The 18,299-nt window shown below is 39.6% G+C and overlaps 1 protein-coding gene across 3 annotated transcripts; it reads left to right on the top strand.

Moving 5' to 3' along the window:
- Positions 1 to 321: 321 nt before the first annotated feature.
- Positions 322 to 18,046, top strand: fli1rs (Fli-1 proto-oncogene, ETS transcription factor-related sequence). 3 transcript variants are annotated; one of them, XM_078252299.1, is made up of 10 exons: positions 322 to 494; positions 6,738 to 6,934; positions 10,066 to 10,232; positions 13,392 to 13,595; positions 14,532 to 14,609; positions 15,384 to 15,452; positions 15,599 to 15,661; positions 16,487 to 16,534; positions 16,773 to 16,859; positions 17,334 to 18,046. In XM_078252299.1, the coding sequence occupies exons 1-10, from the start codon at positions 477 to 479 to the stop codon at positions 17,855 to 17,857; spliced, it is 1,455 nt and encodes a 484-aa protein (XP_078108425.1). In that variant the 5' UTR covers positions 322 to 476; the 3' UTR covers positions 17,858 to 18,046. The 3 variants fall into 3 exon arrangements, with proteins under 3 accessions (XP_078108425.1, XP_078108428.1, XP_078108426.1); XM_078252300.1 differs by lacking the exon at positions 322 to 494 and adding an exon at positions 635 to 1,016; XM_078252302.1 differs by lacking the exon at positions 16,773 to 16,859.
- Positions 18,047 to 18,299: the final 253 nt, after the last annotated feature.

The following is an 18,299-nucleotide window of genomic DNA, read 5'->3' as shown; positions in this document are numbered from 1 at the left end:
TAGGGATTTCTGTCTTTTTGTTTTTTTTTTCTCACCCAAACTATTCTTGTTCTGACACTTCAGAGGCATTCAGTGGCCCCTTTCATTTTCACTGTGGTTAAACTATTGAAAAACTCTAAGAATCTGTTGTTTTAAATGAAAGATTGTGAGCTTATGCTCTTCTTTAAAGAGCTTTTTGTTTTTTCTTCTGTGCAGTGAGTGGTGGTTTCAGTGTTAAAGAGTGACTTCACTTCTCAATTTAGAGCGAGAGAGCGAGGGAGAGAGAGAGAGAGAGAGAGAGAGAGAGAGAGAGAGAGAGAGAGAGAGAGAGAAAACTTGTCATCCGGTTATGGTCTCTGAGCAAAAAAATTGTAACTGCAATGGTTTGCGCCATAGAGCCAATGCACCCCTGCAAGTATTGAAGTGAGGTTAGAAGGCAGAATAAGCTGCAACATTTACAATAACGACTAAATGACAAAGACTGCGAAGCTGCTGCAATGGACTGTACGATAAAGGTACGTGTTGAATTGTTTTTAACGCTGCTGGTGAAAATGACAGGCGGCCACCCACACCAGAGTCTGCTGAGTGAGAGAGTCAAGGCGGTGATGCGAGCTCCCCACTCTTTCCTTCTTGTACAAAATTTCCTCTTCCTTCCCGTTCGTGGTTGTATGTCGGCTCTATAATAACACAACTAACCACTACATCTTTACACTCAGATAAAAACACAAATTGGTGGCCGGTTATAGGCGTGAAAGAGGATTTCCAAACGCATTTTGTTTTTTCTTCTTCTAATTGCTGTGCTTAATGGGAGCATCACCTCGCACTATCCACGGAATCGCAACATAACAAAAATAACTCTGAAATTTCGGAACATTTAGGTTGACAAACTTTAACGAAGAATAAGTCAATGAAGTGATGCTGGGTGATTTTATTGCTGCGCACAAGGCAGGTGTCCCTGAAGGCGCCATGGATCGACTTGGATACAGCGAGAGCCCCTTTTTAAAACATCAGGAGGATCCATTTCCATCAGATGACTGGTATTTCACATTTCACACTATCGCAGCTACATCGGTTTATCTTCTCCGGATGACCAAAAAGAAGCCATCGTTTCAATTTCATTTCTTAAGAAATGCAGAAATAAAGGCCTTCATGTCAGGACGTCAAATCATAAAGTAGCCCTACTTTTTAATCAAGTTTACACTCAAAACTGGTTATTGTGCAACGAAAGAAAAGGCAAACTGTATCGGATAATGTCGGCCACAAAGATACAAATTCATGTTTTAACGAATCTCATCTAATACTAATGTGCAGCATTGGCCTGCAGGCTTTTATTTTTTTTATTTCTCCATGAAAATATTCTTGCAACCTGCTGAAGAATCTCTCCTAACTTCGACGAAATATTAATACCGACATTCTTAATTTCTCGATTCGATTTATTATAACGAAACACTTGATATTTCAACCAAAATGAAAGGTATTTTCAGCCAATTGTAAGACTAGAAAAAAGGGCATTTGAAAAAGGGGCCTTGGTGGATTGAGGAACTTGCACTTATGTCTCTTGTTTCGTTTCGAAAGAATATTTAAATGATGGCTATATCCTACTGATGGGTTTAAAGTTAACCAGTTACATTATTTTCGTTATTAAGCTTAGGCTTACATAAAAAGGAGTGAGTAATTAAAGGGCCAATGCAGAAAAATGAGAACATCCTGAAACGAAAACTTCAATCACTAATTTAGTCCGTTAAAAGGCACTATCCTATAGGTAGGCCTATGTTTTAATTCTGGCTCCCATACGGGATTCTATATTGATTAAACGCAATTCGTCAGATAGTTATTCTCTAGCTAGGTTCTGTGTCGCAACAGATTGGGTTTGAGGTTATTTTAAGTATAATTTATGGCTGCAAACGGGAGCACTTGTCAGGTGTCGTTATCTGAGCTCGGCAGGCTTCCTGTCTCAAACCTCAGACTTTCCGCACACACTTCCGCTCCGTGAACTAGAAAAAAGCCTCTCTAGAAAGAACCGAAGTGGACAAACTTAGGCCTTGCATTGTTTTAACTCTCCATTGTCCGCTCACGCAGGCTGGGAGGTGAGGGAAAGCGGGCCCGGCCTGCAGAGGTCCGCGTGACGCCGGCTCCGAGCTGTGAAAACCGCACTGTTGTTTGTGTAGCAGAAAGTGCAGCTGCGCGGGCCTTTGCAAAATCAGCTTGCCTTAACTTTTACTTCTGCTTTCTGTCACTTGCCTCAGACATGGCGAGTACTGAGGACTGTGCCTTTGCAATACTTGATCTCTGGCCTGTTATTGTAGGCTACACCTTGTTTTGTGCGAGTTTAGTGTTTTCATGTTTCCATTTTAATATCCTTCCATAGTCCTGATAGGAGTTGACACCCATTTGACATGTTTATTAGAATATTCTTCAAGTATCTGGATGCAATTTATGGTAGATACAAATGTAAGCAGGAGCTCAGTAAGACCTTAGATTTTATTTGCTAGAAACATTAACTTAAGTTCAGTCTTAAGCTCAAACATTTATCTCACATAAAGTCTCCATCAGTCCAGGGCGAAACATTTTTTTACGATGAACAAAAGAGCACGAATGAAATGAGTTTAACTTATAAGGCTGCAGTGCACTTCAATTGTATTGATGTCATATGACCAAAATATGTCACCAAATCAGCCTCTTTAACACCTACAAATAAGACATACATAGGTGTTTCCAAAACAGACTTTAATTATAAATGAATTGGTGCATGCAAGAAAGAAGATGTTAACCACATCCTTGGTTACAGATTAGGGCAGTGGTTCCCAAACCTTTTGGCTTGTGGCCCCTGTAAACAAAGCAAGTTCCCTTGTCACATGTCAATTGCACAGCTAGGCTATATGTTAACCAGTTGAACCAAAGTTTCCATTTGTTTTAATTCACAAAAAAAGCCAAACTTCAGGGGAATGGGCTTCTTCTTTTCCTTTTCTTTTTTTTGTAACCTTATCCCATTTTGTTATCCCTCAGATTGATCCTGCAACCCATTTGAGAATCACTGGCTTTAAATTACCAGTAGAGCTGAACTGATTAGTTGATTAATCAATTGGTAATTTTTCCAAGGAAAACCCCCCCCAGAATTGTATGGTTCCAGCTTCTCAAATAAGATAATTCATTGCTTTTCCATCCTATAGAAAATTAGTTTTTTTGACTGTTGTGGTTAGACTTTAGGTTTTACTGACCAGATGATTAATCAAGAAAATAATCAGCAAATTAGTTAATACTGAAAATAATCAGTTAGTGTCGGCCCTTTGTGGTTCCCAAAATAGGCTCCAGCCAGGTAGAAATAGGTCACTCGAGCTGCTGCTCCACATACACATTAACTGTAAAATCATATCTAACAGCAAAAAAAGTCACTCCATTTTGTTTCTGAGCAAATTTTATTAGTCAATTCAAAGTCCCTGGCATTCAAAAGTAAGAGCCTTTGGGTTTTAAAACATAACATGACTGCCAACTTATATTATATTATGTATTACAATATCCCTTTTTATATTTTACAAAAGAATAGAGTAGAAAATTTGAAAATAAATTGGAAAAAAAGTACATTTTGGATTATCTCCATATGCAGTTTAACAGCTCTGAGTCAAACATGGGGGTGTTGTACTTAGATTTTGTTAAAGTTAAAGTTAGCGTGTTATCTTATTTAAATAGTTATTTCCTAAAGATATAAGAAGTATGAAAGTCCATGTCGTAAACATCACACTCTAGGTTTGGGCGAGACTGCCCAAAGCTGCTGACTTAAAGCCATGTCTGAAGTTTCCATGCAGTACTTCATGTTTGTGCAAGTGAAATGTGTTTACTATCAAACTGAAAACGACCGGAGTAAATTTAAGGGCATCGAGGCACAAGCAAAGCATCAAGAAGGTCATGTTTTTAAGTTGTTTTGTGTGACTTAGCAACAGGCTGAAACACATTGAACAGGAAGTCAGTTGTGGCATTAGCGGTCAGGCCACATTTTGGTATATTTGTATCAGTGTGCAGAGGAGAGGGAGGGAGAGAGAGAGAGAGAGAGAGAGAGAGATAAAGAAAGAGCAGGAGTGTAAGTTTGTGGTTGTGAAAGAACGAGCTTGTCACTGAATGTACAAAACTGAATGTGATGAGCGGCTGCAAGTTAAGATAATATCAACAGTTTGAGTGTTGAGCACAAAAATCACCTTTAACCACGACATAAAACTATTCACAATCATGTCTTCTTATGAGAATTTGCTGTTGGCAACCTTTTTCAGAAGCCAACTGTTTCACTTCTGCACAGAGAACAGGGCCTCTGAAGGCATTCAGTGTGTGAGAGGAAAAGAAGGGAAAGAGGACAACACGACAGAAGTAAAACGACGCAATCAGCTGAAGAAGAAGAAAACAGGGAGTGCGGTCAACAGAAAGCTGAGCAGGACAATATTAAGTGCTGTGGTTCACTTTTGTAACAAAAATTCTAGCTTTTAGTTAGCATGCAAAGTTAGCTATTCATAGTCTAAAAATTTGACATCTACTTCGTTTTTATTTACAGTATTTAACATTTAAGGGGAACTACACTAGTTGTACAAACAAAAGTCTGTTTACAGGTCTTGGGGAGTACTGCATATGTTAAAAAAGGTATGTTTTATGGCTCCAGAGGGAGCTGCGCGAAATCTGATAAATTGCCTCAAGTGATGTCACTGGAGTCAGCGTCGTTTGGGGCTGAAGACTACAAGTTTGAAAATGATATAAAATCTAAGGGAGTGGAGTTAGAAAGAAGTGACGTTACCAGCCCTCCTCATCTCTGCTGGAGGCTACTTTAACTGCTTCTAGCATAACATACCCGGATCTTGGAATGAACTGGTGGCAATCAAGTTGCATTCTGGGTAATGAAGGTGCCAAGTTTTAACAAAGAAGACAAATGCATAGAATAACAGACAATATATATTTTTTAACGGTCCAAACTGTGGCGTACAATGCTAAATCTTAAAAATTTACATTTTATGTTTTCTAACATCTGTGTCTTTAAATTTTGAGCAACTAATATCAGGTTATATTTTTTTTTACTAAAACATTTTGTTTAAAAAAGGGCATATCCATTACACAGCAGCAAATGCTTTATGCAGCAGCAGGTTGCTGAAATCCCTCACACTGCTGACTTCTCTATCAGTTTGTTTGCAGCCTCGAGGAAATGCCAAACTGTGTGGCATGCATTAAGATGTGGTTTACAATGCTCAGGCAACAATTGAGCTAAAAAAAACACAGGCAGAAAAAAAACAAAAAAGAAAAACACAATGCGAAGGCAGCACTTCAATCAAGGCTATAGTCTTCTTGCTGTCCAATGAACCCGACCCCCTCTCCTCCCCGGACCACAAGCGTTTAGGGTTGTTTTCCAGCTTTAAAATGACACACATTTTTACACTGTGCCCCCCTCCTCCACCATTTCCTCTCCCTTGGCCTGTGCCAAAAGGTTCCTCTGCACATGGCGGCCAGGTTTCCTGTAGGCCACTGAAAAAGCACGGCACTGACGTACAAGGCCCAAAGACAATGCTCAACTCCTCTAAACAAACACGCACTTGCACCCACTTAGATTGCCGTGGTCACATCACACAGGCACACTCTTAATGGGAGCAGCAGACAGATCAACAGGTCCGGTGTTTTTTGCCCTCCCGAGTGCGTGGGATGAAAGTGCCATCTTGGGGTGGTTTTGGGGTCTCGCTGTAGGTGCTGAACACAGGAAGACTGACTTAAAATCTCGATTACACTCCACCTTGAGCTGACACCCCTCCCCCCTGCAACCCCAATCCTAACGACAAAATAAAACTGTGGTTAAGGTTACTGATCTTCAAGATTACCTGTCACCTGACTGCCTGAACAGTTTACGTCTTGTTAGTGCTTTGATAACTTAATATCTCTGGTTGTCCAAATTCAACATTCCTTTAAAATTGTAATCAACCAAAGGGCAATTCCACTGAATATTAAAACATTTTTTTTGTGGCAGCAGTAGTTTGGAAACTAGAAAAGAAAGCATGTGATTAGAAGACTGCCTGTTTGAATCTTGACAAAGCTAGGGAAAACTAAGAAAAGTGAACACTTAATGGCCCCAACTCTAAAAATGAGCTCTGAGCAAGTCACTGGTTCAATTCAAGAGCACTGCTAAAAAGAAGTCAGTGCATCCGGTAACAATTACAAGAAAAGAAAAACAAATAGAACTCATTTATGAATTGAAAGGTATACATCAGTATTCTACAAATGCATATAATAGTGCATATATATACTGCATATATCATTTCTCACTCAAAGTATTAAAGGCAGCCTTTTTAACAAGCCCTTTATCTTTTGTTGGTGAATCATTCTGTAACGATTTACAAATGCTTTTTCTTTTTTCTTCTCCATTTTAAGCAGATATGATTTGCTGTAATTTCTTTTGGTACATCCTCTGCTAACTGGTTACTGATTTTCTTGATTCACAACTAAAAAGGGGAAAAATATAGTGCTTCAATAGAAATTTTGGATGATGTGTTCCTTTTAAAAATGAGATTGGTTTATAGCCACTGTAAAAAAAACTTTAGATAAAAGTTAAATCTTTCAATCTTTAAAGTCTGTTGTGCTGTTATTACTCCTACAGCTCTTATAGCTATTGAGGGTTTACTTCTGTTCACTGAAGCATCTTAGGTGGAATAAGCAGAGTCTGTATGTGGAAAAAGAGTTTCCACAGGTTGTGACCCGGCACATTAATGGCAGACACTGACCGCTGTGGCTCTGTTGGACAGGAAGCGCTGTCCGTGGTGAGTGAGGATCAGCCCATATTCGAGCCGCCCTACACTGCAGTGCACATGAAGGCCGAGATGACGTCGCCCGGCGGGTTCAGTCAGGCCTCCAAGCAGAGTCCCGAGCCCACCGAGCCGGAGTGGGTGGGGTCAGCGGCGCAAAACCCTGGGAAAAGAGGTGAACACGTCAACGGAACCAGGTGAGTCAGAACAGGCCGAGGCCACAGGGGAGCACAGGTTCCCACATTATCTGACTGTAGATTTACGGTCCGTGTCAACATTCGGGGCTTTTCCACTAACACTAAAAATGTTTATTGTTCTCTCACCAAATGCAACCACGTTGTTTTCATTACCATCCATCATAGGTGGAAATGTTTGAATTCCAAATATGGTATTTTTGCTGTTTTAACTTTAACTGAACACATTAAATATCGCCAGTGATGGAAAGTAACCGAGTACATTTACTTATTTTGAGCTAATTGCACTTTAAGTATTTCCATCTTCTGCCACTTCATACTTCTACGCCACTATATTTCAAAAGAGAAATACTGTGCTTTTAACTGCACTACATTTGTGTGAGAGCTAAAGTCACTAGTACATTTTCGGAGTAAATTTTACCTCAAAAACATGATCTTATAAAATACCATAGATTTCTTAAAGACCAGTGGTTTCTAACATTTCTGACAAAAAAAACAACAACAACACTGTCCCTTGTCATGTTAAGATTTCTTTGAGTTGTTAAAAAGTTCAAATGGTCCAATGTTTCACAAAAAAACAAAGTAGAAGTGTGTCACAACTTTGTTTTGTCTTCGCCCTTATTATCTCACAACCCTTCAGATTTATCTGGTGACCCATAGGAGGGGCCCGACCCCTAGATTGGGAACCACTGCACCAAACTACCAAATTGTATAGATAAAACCAGCTCCACCTCAGCAGTAAAATGCTACATGCAATCTAATCATCTCATATATAACAGTAACAGGGGCCATGTTTCTGCAGAATGAGTACTTTTTCTTTAATTACTTTTGGCCGATAATAGTTCTGTACTTGGTAGTACTTTTACTTAAGTCAAGGATCTGAGTACTTCTTCCTCTGCTGCTACATGGAACATTTTTTCAGTGTTTTACTGAGGTATAAAAACTAAGTGGTGGGATCAACCAGTTACACCTGGGGGCTGTTTCACAAAAGCAGAATTTATAAATCCAGGATAACCGATAAAGCGAGGTTTGACCTAGTCTAATCTGTGCAGCCTGGCTAGTTGCGTTTCACAAAGGCCAAGCCAGGCTGAGGAGGTGCGACTAGGTCGAGCCAGGATGAAGTAATTTGGATAGATGCGCGTTCACGGCTTTCTTTAACAGACCGCAAGGTCGATAACAGATTTACTGATGCTAAAATGGAGAATACGCATTGTACATCTTTACACAGAGTGAGCAGCAGTTTCTTATGGAAGTATAACGTAAAACACATTATTTGTAAAAAAAAAAAAAAAAAAAGAAAAAAAACACGGCCACTGTAATGAAACAGCAAGAGAAAGTGTGGCAGACGATCAGAGATCAGAGTGGCAAACCGACTGAATGCGTAAGTAGCCCAAATTAACACAAATTAACAGTTGTACTCTTTGGCTTAAAAGTAAGCAGAAGATAATGTTACTCAGAAACTTTACCATGAAGATCAATTTTCTACAACGCTAGAATATGATGCGTAAATATCTCTTTCACTCTGTTCTTCCCTCTCTCTCATGGGCTAAAATAAATTACCTGAGTCATATTAACTTCCACTGCTCGCTTTTAATGCAAAGTGTACAACTGTTCATTTTTGCAAATGACAAGTGACTCATTGAATGCTTTCAGTTAAGAGCAGTAGTTTGTAAATGTATATTTTTAGACTATCATTCAGTCGGTCCACTATTATCTGCCACGCTTTTTCCTCACGTTTTTTTTTATTTATTTATTTTTTTAACCGAGGACGAGTTTCCTTCTTTACATATTATGTACTTTGCTTCCTCGTATATGGACATAGAAAAGAAAGTTATAAAGATAATTAAGTGATAAATTCCATGCACACTGTAAACATGAATGGAACAGAGTATATTCATCAGTTATTTCCCCCCCAGCAAAATATAAGGTCAAAAACCATTGAGGTGTCCTCTCCCTGTTGTCACATGACTGTACAGTAGCCTACATCACTAGATAGTTACTGGTCCAGTGAAGTAAGTCTATATTTTGAGAGGATTGTACAATTAGGATGTTCTTAAAAAATTGTACAATCCTCCCAAATTATAGTCCCAGTTTACTGGACAACACAAATTGTGTGCTAAGAATGCCAAATACAATGCACATGGAAGAGGAACAAACATGCTCCTTTATTGTTAAAGAATTAAAAAAATTATTCAAGGTGCATTGGTTAACTATAGAAACACACATGTACAGCATTTTATATCCCTTAGTAACAGACTTCATTTAAAACACATTTAAAATTTGAGCAGCCTTTTCTACTTATCTCAACAACTGCCATAATATATTCATCAAACTATCAAACAATATAAACAGCAGTCTTCATACAGCAATATACCAGTAACAATGTTACATGAATAATTATAAAAAATAATGGTCACAACTTGAAATAATAACAGTAGTTAACTGAACAGCAATATGCACCCGTTGTATTTTAATGCAGGCTGATAACAATAAGGTAAAACCACTGCTGAGTGAACAGAAAAGGCAGCAGGATTAATAAATTCTGGCTGTTAGCTGTACAGAATAAATCTCCATGGTAACTTAGTTGCCTCTGCTTTTGTGAAACCGAGTCAAGGCTAAATTGAGCCAGGATAACTGGGAAATCCCGGCTTAATCCCTTATCTTGGTTTTGTGAAATAGCCCTCTGGCAGTTACTGTGTGTAAATATTTACAACAACTAATCTCTAGGTAAAATCTAGTGTGAGTGATGCAACCCATTTTAAATTTAGTGATACACTTAGTAAACACGGTCTTTTAACTAGGCTAAGTTTGAACTTCTATTTAGCTGGTGCAGTCGGCTCCAGGTTAGCACCAGTCTATTCTTTATAGACCTTTTCACTGGAATCGTGTTGGTGTAAAACAGTCTTGGACTAATTGTATCGCCTGTCTGCTACAAGACATTAGCAAACACTGCAAGAGGAAATAAACTGAAATCTATTGCCAGAACAGCAGCCACAGTAAACGTCTCATTATTTGACAGCAGTACTTAGAGCTGGATAAATGGAAGTGTACAGACACTGAAGAATACATACATAAATAAGATATTTAATGATCAAATTACACTTTGCTCCTGCTTTCTCCTTTGCCTGTTCTAGTCGTGAGTCTCCTGTGGACTGCAGCGTCACAAAGCGCTCCAGACACATGAGCAACGACGGGCCCCCAATGCCCTACCAGACCTCGTACCCGGAGCCTCGCGTCAGCCCACAGACGGTCACCCCACCCAGCAGCACCACAGAGGAGAAGAGGGTCATTGTGCCAGCAGGTGAGCTGAGTCACTTAACCTTACGCTCCATCCTCACACAAGACCAACGCCAACACAAGACAGTTTCCCAAGAGCTGACGCACACTGGGCTTGTGCAATATCAATAACTGAATCAGAGATGAGCATAGCGTGCGTTTTCCTACCACCGCCAGCCACTACTCTCCAGTGCCTCAGCTAAACCACAGGAGGTTTCTGGTCTAGCATGACATGAGGGTTTCAAATTAATGCTATATAAAAAGTGTGAAGCCTAATGTGGCACAAGCAGGAATAGATGTGTGATGAGGTGGTGAGGACATCTTCATTTTTAATCATCCTGCTGCTTTCCGTAGCTACAAAGAGTTTTTTCAGGCAATGAAAGGATTTTCATAATCCCATATGGACATCAAAAAAATGTACTTCTTAAAGGATAAAACAATACGAATCCTATGAAAAGACCAAAACGTGTGTATGTATCCTACTTAACATACATAAGAAGTGCTGTCTGTAGCCAAAGATTTTTGTTTGTTGATAATATGGAAAGTTTAAATGCCAGCCACAGAACACATAGGATTTTCTTCAGTTTAATATGAAAGTGGCAACAAAACAGGAAGGATGCGTCACTGCTTTATAGAAAGTCAAGGTAATATTTGTCCAATAACACTCACACCAGTAAGTAACACCATGGCACCAGAGTTCAAGTCAAAGTTACAGGGCCTTAATCTAAAATATGCTGCGTGTTTCAGCAGAGCAACAGGTAGAGCCGAATTTTGGTCAAAACTGACTTTTGCTACAGCTGAACTGTGAGCAGTGGATTTCTTTTTTTCTTTGGAGGAAAATTTACTGACATACAACTTTAGAGTAAAGACAGTGATGTGTCACTACTATCGAAGTAGTCATAGTCTAGGTTTACAACCGACTGTACATCCATTTCATCCTTGCTACGAATCACTGGTCCAACCATTTAAAAACTAACCTGATGACATTTTACGTTCTCTCTCATGCACAGTTCTGATACTGTTATCGTCCTTTGAGACTCATTATTAAAGCAGTTCAAAGCAGCACGTTTCAGTGAGTCAATCTCACCTCAGACGGTATTTCACAGACGTGCAGTGGACGATTTAAAACTCAGCTTTGTGGAATCCGACGAGATTCGTTAATGATTCACCAGCACAGAGTCATTCTGCTTCATAATACATGGATGTTGCATCACAGTGGCATGTGCTAACCAAGGACAATCAGGACATGAGGGTGTGGTGACTTCGTTCAGGTCCAAAGCCCCTGCCTTATATTACGCGGGATTCACAGTCATTGTTTGCTACTGGAAATGAGCATACCTTCCTGAATTAGACTAGTGATATATGTAGAGCTGTATCAAGACATTGAGATTAATTTAAACCCAAAATGTAGTTCTTAAAAGCTAACAAGTGCCTCATTCTAAGGATAAGGTTCAGCTATATAAAATAAGATTTAAAAAACTACGTATATTAGTTTGTTTGTTTTTTACCAAGAGTGAAGTTTCATACAGTGTCTGGGCAAAGGGAAATCGTGCCTTAGATTTAGTAGGCTACTAAAGCAACATTTTCTTATATTATAATAAAAGGGTAGTCTAAAAAGCAAGTGTAGAAGTCAAAATGCTTAATGCATTGGAACTGTGTTCCACTGTTATAAAACAAAAACCCTTCAAATGTTTTCTCTAATTCTTTTAGCTTTAATTGCAGATTGTTTGGAATCCCCTTTTGGACAACAGATATTTGTAAAATGATAAGCAATACAATAGTATTGCCCAGTCCTGGTGCACATAAACACTGTAAGGGTTGTCAAAACCACCACAAATAACCAATATAATAATTTGCATCTTTCCTGAAGACCGCTGGGGCTGTCTTCAGCTTAGCATTATCGGTAATCATTTGTTTACTTCCTGTTACCTTCAGGGAAATCACGAGAGCACCACCCTTTGGGGTGGACTTTGGGCTTTTTCACTTTATACACATTAATTGCACAAAAAAACGTATATAACACAATAAAGGCAGGGGAAAAGCCAAAAAGCATAATATGAGCACTTTAAGGTGCCACAACAACAAACAGCTGAGAGACTTTTTTTAAAAAAACTAAATATACAAACAGCACACGTCAAAAAAAGCATTTTGACTAAACCGGGCATCGGTTTTCACAGAGTGAGTGTACCCACCCAACCACTCACTTCACAATCAGTATTACAATCACAAGCATCACAACTCTTACTTGTTTGCCCGGGGCTCTTTAGACTATTTGTGTGACGCTCCTCCCTCCATCCTCTATCTTAAGAGCATTTTTTATTTAGGAAACCAACAGAACAGCACCTCTTACCGTGTAAAAGACCAGATATGTCCAAACACTCGAAGGCTACAGCAAAGGATAACATTTCATATAACAAAAAGCAGCATGGAAGCACGCCGGTCTCAGATTTGTCTTATAGCCAGCCACAACTGGTGTGTTAAGATCCCCTGCAGACATGTTTTAAGATGATCTGCTTAAAATAAGAATTTGTGCCACAAAAAAAAGGTTCAATTACAAAAAAAGTTGAATCACAAAAAAGTTTAATTACAAAAAAGTTTTCAATCTTGCAATTACATTTACTTCCTGTCCCTCTTTGACAAATCTAGAATCTATAAATATGCAAATATTCTTCATTTTTAAAATTGAACTGCCAGACAATGTCACTTATGAAGCTGAAGGCTTGCAAATTGGACCATGATTGAATTGAACAAATAAAACTTTTGTGATATCACAAAATGATCTTGTAGTACATGTCTTAAACTGAGACTTAAGGTGAGAAACTGTTCCCCTTCAGCGGATGAAGGTTCCACAGTCAAACTCTGCACATAAATCATTCTGCGCAGTCAAGGTGAAGAAACAATAAGCACAAAACATTGAGTGGAGGCGGACATAAATTCATTATGTAAATGATACAAGTTTGATGTTTTTTATGATCATTTCTGTATGACTCCTTTCCCTGTAACTGCTGAAACATCCTGTTTGTGACTTTTTGAAAGCCACAACTGCATCTATTTTCATTTTAAAGTCCAGATAGTATGTGTAACTTTAGCTAGCTAAAAGATAAGTTTCCCTTTAAAGAAAAAAGTCCCAACAAAGTGAGTATCCAGAGTCTTTTTCTAATCATGTTTGTGCTTCTGATGGCAGATCCAGAGGTGTGGACACAGGACCACGTGCGGCAGTGGCTGGACTGGGCCATCAAGGAGTACGTCCTGGAGGAGGTGGACGTCATGTTGTTCCAAGCACTGGACGGCAAGGCACTGTGCAAGATGACCAAGGATGACATGATGCGTCTCACGTCGGCCTACAATGCAGACATCCTGCTCTCGCACCTAAATTACCTCCGGCAGAGTAAGGCTCACCTCATGTCCGAGATATCTTTCTGTCTCCCACTGTTAACATTGCTCGGGTCTCCGTCGCTGACTATTTCAACAATGTCAAAAAATAAAATTTTGGACTGTGGCCACAAACATTTTACCTGCATGTAAGCAGGACCAGGAATAAAATCAAAAAGATATGTAGCGTAGAAACTATTTGACAATTAACAGACTAGTAGTGATAAATAAAAAACACACACACACACACACACACACACACACACACACACACACACACACGCTTTGGCCTCTTGGAAGTAGTGATGGGTATTTTCTTGTCTTAAACTATACACACCCTTGAGGATAAAGCTATTATTTAAAATTGCCCCAAAAATCTTTCTGCACGTAAATTTAAACAGAATTTTTAAACTGGTACTAAGGTCAATAAAGGATGTGGACCAAATAATAGAAACACCTTGCAGCACAGGGGCACCTATCATAATGTTTTCTGTTAAGGCTGAAAGAGCATGATGTCATTTGAGGCTGAAGTCTTGCCATGTTAACTTAATTTTTCTGTCTTCAGTAAGTGACCTCTGTTTCTCTTTGCTATCGCAAGTTTCCTGCATTTGGCATACAATATGTTGTCATGCTTTCTGAGACTTGACGCATTACATAATTCTGCAGTATTTTTGCTTCTGCAAATTAGTATTACAAACACAGCTAAAGAAACAGTCACCATGTTCTAGTTTGGTTTTCAACTGAACATTGCAACATACAAGGGATGGATAAAATGATAGCAATATCTTACAATATGATGCGATCCAGTACTACAGCAACACCTCAAAGGTTTATAAAAAAAAAAAAAAAAAAAAAAATACTATTCATGACAGTCAAATTTTACTCTGGTATGACTGATTTCCGTCATTTCCATGTTAAAATATAACCAGGACTTTTTTCGTCTTTGCTTCAGGTAGCCCTACGTTCTCCTACTCCACAACTCCCACCAACACCACACCACCACAACAACCCAGACTACAGGTGAAAGCAGGTGAGATCATCCACTCTCAATCAAAAGCCAGAAAAACCTATTTTCTCAATCAGCTGATGCTCTTAGTGATGGGGTCCTACATGAACACACAATTTTTCTGCTTCAGTTAGAAAACGTTATATGATACATGACATGCCCAAAAAAGGTGAAGAAGTCACTTTTTTTTTTCGTTATGGACTTTAAAACCTTACTCGGCATGATTTAAATACATGATACAAATCTATTTGTTTTAAGCAAGCAGTTTCATTGCCACTGTTATTCACTACTCAAACTGTCGAGATCTGTCTTGACTTGAAGTGTTTCTGGGTGTGATTCAAAGCTCTAAATTCAGGGTCACATCAGAAAAAAAGAGAAAAGTACTGTACTTGAATGATTTAGGGATTTAAAAAATAATGTGTTGAGTTTCAGAACCATATTACATAGTTTCAAGAGTCAAAAAACTTTCCTTGGCACAACACTGTCCTCAGTTGACAAAACTTTGAGTCTAAAACTCAACAGCCAGTTTCAGACAGGAAACAGCTGCACTGGCACAGGAAATGGGGAGTAAGGGTCTTGCTCCTGGGACCCAATTCACAATCTTGTGGCGACAGGGGTGGCCTGAACAAAAGAAACATTGGGTCATCTTCAGACTTCCAAACTCTTATCTTCTTGGTCTTTACTGACTTCCTTCCCTCTATAGCCAAACTGTCCCACTGTCCACTTCAAAGCCTTTTAATGCCACGCGCCAGTCAAAGTCTAGTCTCATCCTTGTTGTTTTTGTGTGTGCGCGCACAGAGAGCAGTTTTGATGAGATCAGCTGCAGGAACAGCTGGCCTGCAAACACCATGAGTGCAGTGCCAAAAGGTATGACAACAAAAACGAGAATGATATGAAACTAATGATCATGACACATTTTTCATGCATGAGCAACTACTGGTTTTACAAAGAAATTGACTTATAGCCACAGCTGATAAGTATTTTACATAAATTACTGTATTTTGGATTTGTAGGTCCCTCCATGGAGCACCAACACGCCTCAAGAGTTACAGAGCCTGCTCCAAGAATTGTACAAGGTATGAAAGCCCCAAATATTTTCATATTCATTAAACACAGACCTTTAAAAGCAGGTCAATCCCTAAAATCTCACACAGTGCTGGAAACAATTTCTCAAAGCTTAGGAGCTTTATTTGAGTTTCCAATCAAGCTCCCAATGTTTCCAAAGACTGGTTCAACTATAGGAGATATGAGGCTGATGGGAATATCATTAGGTTTTGGGGTATTTAATCATAAACCAAGTGATAATTATGGTTTTAAATGAAAAGTTAAGGGACCACCAAAGTTGTTACAATTCATCCAGCAAACATGAATGTCCGTAGTGGCGCTAGAGGAAAAGTCGGGGGATTACCAAAGCCAGCGAGATTCATGCTCTGGGGAAAATGTCATGGACTGACAAACTGACATTGCCATCCCTAGAGCCATGCTGCTAGCATTTTGACTTAACTCATCAGTAGAGTGACAAAACTGTCCCGACTACGCCCTTTTTTAGTCAAAGCAGAAGCTACAGTAGCAATTGCTAGAAGCAGGTCATTTTATGTTTCCCCACGACAATCAAATACATTTTAGAGGTTCACAGTTGATATCTCTGAGCACCAGACCTATTTGAATCACTGCACAAAACAGAAATGTGGGCTGTGATTTAAATATTTTAGTCAAAATGAGCACTTGTTGTACTGGAACACCAGATACATTCAATTATGATGCATGTGATGTCAAACAACATGGAAATATATTTTTATCTAATCTTGAAGGCACTTCAAATTTAATTAATGGTGGATTTGCCAACATTAAAAGTAAAATCTACAAGAAAATGTAAAAATGATTTTTGTTCTTCTTTACAGACCCATATCAGACATTAGGGCCCATTAGCAGTCGACTAGCCAACCCAGGTAAGAATCTAAACCACCAGATAAACCAGCAAGGATGACACAAATGAGGCCTTTACACTGTCTGCTTTGGCAACATGAGAGAAAAGCACGCAAGGGCTGGAACACATGAACTTTCCAAAATGGATTAAACATCAAGCAACACCTGTTGTGTCAGCAGAATTGCATCACGCTTACACTTGAGTCGAAATCTGGCTTCCCTCTCACCAAAATGACTGTTTGCCCTGCTGTTTCCTCACAGAAGGCCAAGCCCTCAGCTCATCCAAGAACCGAACAGGCAAACAAAGTCCATACAAGCTCCCTGACCCCAGCGCTCACAGGCCTGTGGGTAGGTTTCTGCCCCGATGTCTGTCACTTCCTCCAAGCCACACAGTGAAAAGGTCACATTTGGTAGAAAATAAATAAGCTGATCGAGAGGTTAGATATGTGTCGCAAAAATACAACTAGGAAAGAAACCCGCCCATAACAGAACTCCTCAGTACTTTAAGAGAAAAACTGAGGAGCTGTCCAAGGTTCTGGAATAACTGAATACATCAAGTGGAGTTAAAATCTTAGTTTTTGTTGCTTTACTCAAAACTCTATTGCTATTTTTTAAAGGCTACCAGGTGCTCGTGGCTTGATATCTACATACTGACGATTAGAGCCTCCAAAATGTTCAAATATTACCAGTGAAAGAATAAAGATGCTTAGACACAAACATTTCACACAGCTACTACTGGTAATTGTGTAAATTCTGTATTCTTTGTGTAACCAACCAACATAAGTCGGTACCCAATTCCTCAACTGTTCCTCATGTCTCCAGGTTCGGGGCAGATCCAGCTGTGGCAGTTTTTGCTGGAGCTGCTGTCCGACAGCAACAACGCCAGCATCATCACCTGGGAGGGCACCAATGGCGAGTTCAAGATGACCGACCCGGACGAGGTGGCCAAGCGCTGGGGCGAGCGCAAGAGCAAGCCCAACATGAACTATGACAAACTGAGCCGCGCTCTGCGCTACTACTATGACAAGAACATCATGACTAAGGTGCACGGCAAGCGCTACGCCTACAAGTTTGACTTCCAAGGCATCTCGCAGGCACACCAGAATCACGCAGCAGAAGGGGGGATTGTTAAGTACCAGACTGAGATGTCTTACGTCCAGCCCTACCACAGCCACCAGCCCAAAATGAACTTCATGGGTGGCCATCCTGCACCTATGCCCGTCTCCCCCGGCAACTTTTTCAGCCCACAGTCGACGTACTGGAACTCACCCAACAGCCCCATCTATCCTGGGTCAGCCATGACCAGACATCCCGCCACCCACTCCCACCTGAGCTCGTACTACTGAGGACGATGCATTTCACAGCTGGGACAACGGGATAGAGAGGAACCCAAAACGTGTAAGAAAACACATTCACTCCATCCAGGATGCACCTGAGCTGAACCCTGTCTGAATTGAAGGTTATATGACGCTTCGGTCTGTTTTTATAAGGGCATTATGATGTTGTCTTTGTCACATTCCTTCTTAAGGACAAAACGTGAGGGTAAATTAACTGTGAGGAATGGAAAGGATTTGTATTGTACTCTTGCCAAGATTTTTATGAATATACTGATGACACTGTATTAACGGTTATTCAGATGTTATGAAAACCAAGTTTATTTTGTAAGTACCTTGTTTGATTTGTACCTGTTGTAAAGACCAAAGTCATAACCTTTACTGTGTAAGTAGCACTGTTTTTTTTTTTTGTTTTTTTTTACTATTTTCAAAACTGCAGATACCACATTTAATG

Source organism: Sander vitreus, chromosome 6, assembly GCF_031162955.1.
Source record: "Sander vitreus isolate 19-12246 chromosome 6, sanVit1, whole genome shotgun sequence".
In the NCBI taxonomy this organism is placed as follows: Eukaryota; Metazoa; Chordata; class Actinopteri; order Perciformes; family Percidae; genus Sander; species Sander vitreus.
The sequence above is the reverse complement of the archived record's forward strand: the minus strand, read 5'-3'. Positions and strand labels throughout refer to the sequence as shown.